This window comes from Vulpes vulpes, chromosome 4 (assembly GCF_048418805.1).
Source record: "Vulpes vulpes isolate BD-2025 chromosome 4, VulVul3, whole genome shotgun sequence".
Taxonomy (NCBI): domain Eukaryota; kingdom Metazoa; phylum Chordata; class Mammalia; order Carnivora; family Canidae; genus Vulpes; species Vulpes vulpes.
In genome coordinates, this window is record NC_132783.1 from 85148848 (window position 1) to 85157730 (window position 8883).

General features: G+C 56.9%; 1 protein-coding gene and 1 long non-coding RNA gene across 2 annotated transcripts; one reads left to right on the forward strand and one right to left on the reverse strand.

Moving 5' to 3' along the window:
- Positions 1 to 1811: 1811 nt before the first annotated feature.
- Positions 1812 to 6987, reverse strand: LOC112924694 (uncharacterized). The gene is made up of 3 exons (XM_072757282.1): positions 6912 to 6987; positions 4843 to 6483; positions 1812 to 4682 (listed from the first exon to the last, which is right to left on the reverse strand). The coding sequence occupies exons 1-2, from the start codon at positions 6985 to 6987 to the stop codon at positions 5348 to 5350; spliced, it is 1212 nt and encodes a 403-aa protein (XP_072613383.1). The 3' UTR covers positions 1812 to 4682; positions 4843 to 5347.
- Positions 6988 to 7314: 327 nt separating this feature from the next.
- On the forward strand, positions 7315 to 7664 carry LOC140598455 (uncharacterized). The gene is made up of 2 exons (XR_012000883.1): positions 7315 to 7375; positions 7513 to 7664. It is a non-coding gene; the product is annotated as an uncharacterized lncRNA (long non-coding RNA).
- The last annotated feature ends 1219 nt before the right edge of the window (positions 7665 to 8883 follow it).

Here is an 8883-nt window from a genome sequence, read left to right on the forward strand (position 1 = left end):
TTGGGTGGCTCCGGCTGTGGTCGGGCCAGGGCTCAGGGCTCCCTGGCAGTGCTGGGCAGGTGGGGCATGAAGACAGCAGGGGAGCATGTCTGGGCCTGGAGCCTTGGGGCTGCAGGCTGACGCTGGGCGCTGCGCTGCGACACAGGCCTGTGCCACTGGGCTCCACCCTTGGGGCCTTACCCGCCATCCTCCAGCACCAGCAAGAGCCTGTTGAATCATTAATTTCCAAGCAGAGATGCCAGCGAATCATCTATGAACAGTCTGTCTCCTTCCCAAGGAGCTGAACCTTGCCTTCCGAGTGGGCTCTCCCCGCCTCACCAGTCACAGACGGCACCACGGACACTCGGACATGCTGCCACCAGCACCCCGGCCTGCTTCCTGCATCCTGGCAGAGGGGCCCTGGGACAGCCCAGGGTATGGGAGGGATTCGAGGCCTGTGATAATGTAGAATGCCTGCCCGGAAGAAACAGGGGTCTGGATAGGGAGGGGATAGTCACTCGAATTTTGAATTCATGGGTGGAATTCTAAATAGGAGTCACAGAACAGAAAGCACTTTCCCCTAAACTTTGCTGTCCCCAGGCTATGACAAGAGGGCACGGGGAGGAGGCCTGGTGGGGGTGGTCACGACTCCTGTACCCCTAACACTTCTTGCTGCCTGGTGGGCCTGCGTGGATGTCTGAGGCCGGGAGGGGTGGAGACAAGGCCTGTTTGTGTGAGGGACAAGGCCTAGCTTTTGAATTGGGAAAAAACCTGGCTGGAGATAGGGCCAGTTTGGGGAGAGGACTGAGGCACAATAGAGGGTAAGAACCAAGCCACCAGTGGGTCCCAGCCCTAGGCGTGCCTCATGCCCACAGGCCCCTGAGAGCCTCCTGCCCATCTTGCCCCTCCCGTTAGAGTACAATTGCTATATAACAAACCACCCCAAATCCGTTTTATTGTGTCACAGATTCTGTGGGCCAGGAACGTGGATAGGGCACAGTGAGAATGGTTTGTCTCCGGGGGCCTCAGCTGAGTGGACCCAAAGGCTGGGGGAATCATCTGGAAAAGCCTTCATTCACATGTTTGGTGGTTGAGGCTTGCTGTGGGCTGGAACGTGGCTTGGCCGGGCTCTGAAGCTCCACGAGCCTCTCCATATGAACTCTCTGCAGGGGCTACTTTGGGCTTCCTCACAGCATGGCGGCTGGATTCCAGGACAAGCACCTCAGAGAGCCACCAGAAGCTGCATGGCCTTTTCTAGTCTAGTGCAGAAGTCATGCAGTGTCACTTCTGCTACATTCTATTCATGGAATCAGTCACAAGCCAGCACAGTGAATGGGAAAGAAATTAGCTTCTTCACGGGGAGAGGCAAGGTGATACTGCAAAAGGAGTTTATGGGATAGGAGATGTTGTTGAGGCCATTGCTGAAAGTATAACCAGCCACATTTTTGGAAAATCCAACTGCCCCACCCATACATTTAGGAAGATGAGGAGGTCCCATGGCAAACAGAGCCTCATGCCCACTTGGCAGAGGGAACAAATGAGGTACAAAAGTCATTGAATTGAAAAAAAGGCCTAAAAGCCCAGCTTACACTCCACTTAGAGATTCTTTTTACGGCATCCCATGGAAATGATCTAGTCTCTTCTTGCATCCCTGTAATGATGTGGAGATCATCACCTTACAACAGGGGTCCCTTCCAATTGCTGCACAGTTTGAATTGTCAGAAAATTCTTAGATGGTGATCAAAGCTGCTTCCTTGCAAAGCTCATTGGCACTGGTCCTTCCCCTGGGGAATGAGGACCAGAAAAGAAAGAAGGAAACTCATACATTTTTTTTTGAAGGATTTTATTTAGTAATTCATGAAAGACACAGAGGGAGAGAGAGAGAGGCAGAGACACAGGCAGAGGGAGAAGCAGGCTCCATGCAGGAAACCCGATGTGGGACTCGATCCTGGGACTCCGGGATCATGTCCTGACTGCTGAGCCACTAGGCATCCCAAGGAAACTCATACTCTTGAGTCCTAACTGCGTCCGGCCCGTGCCTGCCTGGGGCCTTCACAGCCATTTCCTGGAGAACAAGCATGTGCCAACCCACTCACTGTTGATGGAGTCGTCATGTTTCCATCCTGAGGACTTTTCCCTGTTCCTCAATGACCAGGTCCCCTCACTGCTCATCACCTTCACTTATGTCAGTTTTTCCTGGCTCAATTTTTTTAAGTGGCCGCAGCACACAAGATTGGCTTCCCTTAAGCTTGCTATCAACTGAACAGCTCTAATCACTTTTCACTTCAAATCAAAGTGAAAGCTCTCCCATGCTACCTCTCGTCCAGGAGTCTTCTCCTCAGAGCAGGATTAGAATGACGATGAATATCCAGGGGCCCATGGTTGGTCCCAAAGCACTACTGAGGGCAAAGTGTGTCTGAAGCGTGAGCCCTGTGACCTGTCTCAGGTGGACCAGGGTTCAGCCCAAGCTCTGGCTTTTCTTGTGAGTCTAGCAGGGAGGACAGCCAAACAAGTTTAGGCCCGTTTGGGTGGGAGGCCCACCACTGATTGCTCACCATGCCTGTCCCCTTCTTGCTTGGGGGTGGGGACAAACCACAGGGCCAGAGAATTACCATTCCTGATAGGCTTAGAAGTACATCACTTGGGTCTGTCTTGGCAGGACGGGTGACATCACGGGGAAGACTTGGAGAGGAAGAGAGGAGGAGAAAAGGCTCACTGCAGGCTTCATATGGGCCTCAGCAGAGTATTAGTCATATATATATATATATATATATATATATATATATATATATATATTAAAAAAGAAGAAGAAGAAAGAAAAAAAGAAAAAGAAAAAGAGTAAAAGGATTTATTGATTTTAGGTGAATCCTCCTAAATTGACATGTCCCCTGAATGCCAGTATGAGGACTCTCTGGATTGCAAGTGGCAAAAACAAAACTAAAACTAGTTTAAGCAAGAAAGGGAATGATTGGCTCACCTGCTGTGAAGGCCCAGGGTAGAGTGGGATTCAGGCTTGACTGGATCCAGGGGCCTGAAGAAGTCATCAGACTCGTCCTTAGTAGACTCCACTGCTCTGGTTGGCATCATTTGCTTCCAGGGGCCTGAAGAAGTCATCAGACTCGTCCTTAGTAGACTCCACTGCTCTGGTTGGCATCATTTGCTTCTACGGTTAAGTTGTTTCTTCGGATCGCAGTAGCCAAAGCAGTACGAGCTCCGGGGTCCTAGCCTTAGAAGTCTCAATCTAAAAGAAATGGGTAGGGGTGCCTGGGTGGCTCAGATGGTTAAGCATCTGGCTTCTGCTCAGGTCATGATCCTGGGGTCCTGGGATAGAGTCCCTGCATCGGGCTCCCTGCTCAGCGGGGAGTCTGCTTCTCCCTCTCCCTTTGCCCCTCCCCCTCACATGTTCTCTCTCTCTCAGATAAATAAAATCTTCAGAAAAATAAATAAAAGGAACAGACACTATCTCTCTTTCAGAATCAGTATATAAAATCCCAAGGAAGGACTCTGACTGGCCTAGCATAGGTCACATGCCTATCCTGGGCCAATCTTCGCAGGCATAAAGATAGAAGGATTGTCCAGGTCTGGGTCATAGAGCTTTTCTAGTGGTCAGCCGCCTGGCAGGCATCCCAGGGCAGGAAGCAGTATAATAAGGCCTTAGAGGACAGGAATGAGCAAGTCAGGAATTGAAGTCCTGCTGTCTTCTGGATTTATCTGGTATTTCATATCTTTTTTGCCCACTTCCTCATTCTCTGTTTTCCTTTGAAGATTGGCTTTTCTTTCTCTTTCTTTTTTTTTTTTTTTTCTTTTCCTTTCTCCTCAGCATCTACCACGGCTCAAAATGGTTGCCTCCACCCCAAACGCTAGTGACTTTTAGGAGCCTAACACCACCTGTGCTTGAATTCAGATTTTCAAGGAAGAGAGAATCCGCTTGGTTGCAGGGACAGGTGTTCGCTACTGGGCCATCCAGCTGTGGTGAACATGCAGTAGGAACATGGCCTCTGAGGTCTTTCCCTTGAGCGGGTCTGATAGGAGCAGTTCCTTAGAGAAGGGGGCTGTAGGTGAGTGGCCAAGTTATTATTATTTTTTTTAATAATAAATTTATTTTTTATTGGTGTTCAATTTGCCAACATACAGAATAACACCCAGTGCTCATCCCGTCAAGTGCCCCCCTCAGTGCAGCGGCCAATTTAGAACAAGATGCTGTGCCAGTCCCAGGTAACCCAGCAAAGGGCAGAGCATGGCACCATCCCTGTCCCAAGCAGCTTTGAGTACAGCTGGGCAGGCCAGATGCTCATTTGGGCCAGGGTTACAGGACCTCGGAGAAGGGCAAGGTCATTGCGGGCCAGGACAAGCAGAACAAACTTGTCCTAGAGGTGGTGACAACAGGGCTGGGCTTTCCAGGTGGGTGAAAGGAAAGGACAAGATAGTCTAGAGCCTGGAGCAGATGTCTCTTCCTCACAGCTGAGCTGGCTCCCGTAAACCAGCACGCAGACACACCTGAGGTGTCCCCATCCAGCCTCTTCTCAAAGCCTGGGCTCTCCAGGGTAGGTTTCCACTTGCCTCTCCATCTCGTCCCCCAGGTTCCCGCCAGATTCCTTCTAACACCCTTGGTCCCTGGATGCCCAGGGGTGTGGCACCGGCCGTCTACCACTCACCATCTCTGGACACATTTGTGGAGGCTGCGGCGCGTTTTTCACGACTTTCTGAAAAGTCAAGGAATGTCTTTCCCCCAAAGCCAGGGAAGGATGGAAGGAAGGAAGGAAGGAAGGAAGGAAGGAAGGAAGGAAGGAAGGAAGGAAGGAGGGAGGGAGGGAGGGAGGGAGGGAGGGAAGGAAGTTCCAAGAACAAAAGGAGTAAAATTACCGTTTGCATCTGGAGAAGGTAGAGACCTGGGCCCTGAGGTCGGGGCTTCCACTCTCCTGTGGATGAAGAAATAGAGGTACAGGGAAACTCTGGCGAGCTCAAGTTCCCGTGGTAGGACTAGAACCCTGGCTTCTCACTGCCCCTGGCCCAGGGCTCTGCCCTGAGCTCTTGGCTCCTGCGTGGGCTGTGGGCCTGGCAGGGATAATCCGGGGCGTGGGGCTGGGCGTGGGGAGAAATGACTCGCCTCGTCCTCGAGGTGGGAGTAGAGGCCGGGCCTGGCCGGGGAAAGTGTGGCTAAAACCCAGTTCTCCGGGGAGCCCTGGGGGGGGGGGGGGTGTCCAGAAAGGGGCTGAGAGGCCAGCAGGGCTCCTGCGGAACAGGGCCAAGGTCCCTCCAAAGGCTTTATCTGGGCAGATTCCATTTCCTGCCGCAGGAAAAGGAAGAGACCTTTGTGTGTCTCCGCTGTTTGCCCCTTTCGGCCGCTCCGAAGCCAGATGGCGTCGGATCAACCCACTTGGGGAGGCCGGTCCCCGCGGGGGCGGGCCGTGGGGGTCCCGCGGGGGTCCCTTGGGGCCGCCAGCCTTCCTTCCAGGCGGGTTCTCCGAGCCTCCGTCGTTATCTTGCCTCCGGTTAAGGGCGACAGAGCGTCAGCGCGGACGGGGAAGGCTTCGCACTCGGGCGCTGCTTCGGCGGCGGCGGCCAGCCCAGGGCCAGGGGCCTCGGCCTCCGCTGACCTCCGCGGGCGAGGCTCCTCCGAGGCAGCCCGGGCGGCCGGGACCCGCCGGAGGAGGTGGCGGGGAGGAGCGGGGAGGGCTGAGGGGAGGAGCACTGGGGAGGAGCGGCGGGGAGGAGAGCGGAGGAATGGCGGGAAGCAGCGGGAGGGCTGCGGGGAGGAGCAGTGGGGAGGAGCGGGGAGGAGCACTGGAGAGGAGCGGTGGGGGGAGGGCGGCAGGGAGGAGCGGGGAGGAGCGGAGGGAGCAGGGAAGAGTGGGGAGGAGCGGGAGAGGGGAGGAGCGGTGAGGAGGAGCGGGGAGCAGTGGGGAGGGCTGCGGGGAGGAGCGCGGAGGAATGGCGGGAAGCAGCGGGAGGGCTGCGGGGAGGAGCAGTGGGGAGGAGCGGGGAGGGCTGCGGGGAGGAGCGCGGAGGAGCGGCGGGGAGGAGCGGGGAGGAGCACTGGAGAGGAGCGGGGAGGAGCACTGCGGAGGAGCGGCGGGGAGGAGAGCGGAGGAATGGCGGGAAGCAGCGGGAGGGCTGCGGGGAGGAGCAGTGGGGAGGAGCGGGGAGGGCTGCGGGGAGGAGCGGGGAGGAGCACTGGAGAGGAGCGGCGGGGGGAGGGCGGCAGGGAGGAGCGGGGAGGAGCGGAGGGAGCAGGGAAGAGTGGGGAGGAGCGGGAGAGGGGAGGAGCGGTGAGGAGGAGCGGGGAGCAGTGGGGAGGGCTGCGGGGAGGAGCGCGGAGGAATGGCGGGAAGCAGCGGGAGGGCTGCGGGGAGGAGCAGTGGGGAGGAGCGGGGAGGGCTGCGGGGAGGAGCGCGGAGGAGCGGCGGGGAGGAGCGGGGAGGAGCACTGGAGAGGAGCGGGGAGGAGCACTGCGGAGGAGCGGCGGGGAGGAGAGCGGAGGAATGGCGGGAAGCAGCTGGAGGGCTGCGGGGAGGAGCAGTGGGGAGGAGCGGGGAGGGCTGCGGGGAGGAGCGGGGAGGAGCACTGGAGAGGAGCGGCGGGGGGAGGGCGGCAGGGAGGAGCGGGGAGGAGCGGAGGGAGCAGGGAAGAGTGGGGAGGAGCGGGAGAGGGGAGGAGCGGTGAGGAGGAGCGGGGAGCAGTGGGGAGGGCTGCGGGGAGGAGCGGCGGGGAGGATGCGGGCGGCGCGGGGAGTGGCGAGGAGGGGGGCGGCGCGGGGGCGCGCCTGGGAGCGGGCGGGCGGGCGGGCGGGCGCGCGCGGGGCGAGGGCAAGGTGACCGCGGGCGCGCGGGGGGCGGGTGTCAGGGCTCTATCTGCGCGGTGATTGATGGGAGCCGGGTTTGCTGTCAGCCTGTCAGGGCGCAGGAATGTTTAATGTTCTCATTATTGGTTACGCTGTTGTGTATATTTCTCTGTCAGCGCCGCGGACCCAGCTGAACTGGCGGAGCACTTCAAAGGCCTGCGGGTCATTCATCATCCCCCTGACGCTCCGGCAAATGCTCAGCTTCAGCTCCGCGCCAGGGATTTGTTATGACTTGCGCGCCGGCTGACAGGACGGTGGCGGCCGCGGGCGGGGGGCGCGGGCGGGAGGCTCGCGGCCCTTCCGTCTCCGGGGCCGAGCGGCCGCGCCCCCACCGCGCCCCCCACCGCGGGTGCGGCGCGGCCCGGGCGGTGACCGGGGGCGCGGGGTCCCGGCCCCCCCCTGCCCCGCACCCGCTGCCCCGCAGGCCGGGCCGGCGCCCTCCCCCTCCTCCCCCTCCTCCCCCTCCTCCCGCTCCTCCCGCTCCTCCCCCTCCTCCCCCCCCCCCCTCCTCTCGGCTGGCGGTGGCGTCTCGAAAGTTGTGCTGAAAACCCAGAGGTTGGGGAAAAAAAGCAAAACTTGCAACCGTCCGGGGCCGGGGAGGGGCGGGCCGCGGGGGGCTGGGGGGGGGGGGAGAGGGAGGGGACGGAGGGGGGGAGAGCTGCAGAATATCGGAGCTTTGTTTCCTTTCCCAGGCCGTGACATGATTAATCGTTTTCTTCTGATCTAATTTTGGAACATGAAAAACAGCACATTTGTCTTGAAGAAAAATGATGTGCCGAACTGCGCAGATGGAAATTTCGAGCAATGAGAAAGATTAAAGTGAAACCCCACTCCTTAGACCTAATCATGAGTTGTAGATTATTCTGTCGGCCCAGCCAGATGGTAGCTCTGATTCCACAGCCCCTTCTTATATTAATGAATACTAGACTGTTATATTTGACTTAGGTAAGTGAAATGTCTATCAGAGCTAATGGACTGCCAGCCAGCATAACACATGTTGTACCGCTAAGGGTCCTTGCTGCATTTTTCATGTTTTATACTAATGTAGAACATTTTGTTTCCTACTGTTTTTCATCATTGTCACTGTTTGCTAAATATTTTCACATGGAAGGGGGGGGAGGGAGACAAAGTCATGAGGATAAAGAACCCCCCCCTCCAAACTTGTGTCCAAAGCTAATTTCCTCCCGTTGGGCTTGGCTATAACTCTACAAGTAAAACAGTCACCCCAAGCAACGCGTACAGGAACTCAATAGTAACGTGATTAAGTTCCTAGTCAACAAGACTACACTGGACTGTATGTTAACAAACCTAATTATAGCCCCCTGGTGATAAATTGGGCCAGGGCCCTTGCTGCACATCTCTGAGGTCATGTCTAGAAGAGCAGCTTGACCTTCTTGTCCCAGGGGAGAGAACGGTCCTGGAGAGGAGTCGCAGGATGGGCTTGGAGGAGGCGCTATACTGGTCCAGTGGTCCTGTGCCTGGGGAGGGTGGGCACAAACCAGGAGTCACTGCAGAGCCGAAGGTGGGAGGTGATGAGAGCAAGCAGGCGGTAGGCTCTCCTGGATGAGGCTGGAAGGCCAGAGGCTTCAGAGCTGTTGGCACCAACTATGTTGTGAGCAACATCAGGCTGCCAGAGAGGACAGTGTGCTGTCCCCCAGTTCACTGGTTCCATGTAGGCCTCAGGACCTGGTGGCTCACTTTCTCTGGGCCCAGTAGAGGGTGGCTCCTTCTTCCAGATGTCCTGTCTGTGCACTGGAGAGGCCCCAAAGATCTTGTTGTTCAAGAGGAAATCCTGAGCTACTTGTTTGCGAAGGACCCAACCAAGCCCGGGTGGGACTAGGGTCCTGGCGAAAATGAGTCCTGGAGATGGAATCGGAAAGTTGTTTGGGACAGATGAGATGGAGACGGTGGAGGGATGTCTTCAAAGGATAGTGTCTTGAGGAAAAAATGGAAAGAAGCACATAAAGAGGAGAGACCTGTACAAGAAAACACATGAGAGAGAGACAGAGAGAGAGGGAGGGAGGAAGGCAGAGAGAGAGAGAGAGAGAGAGAGAGAGAAGGAA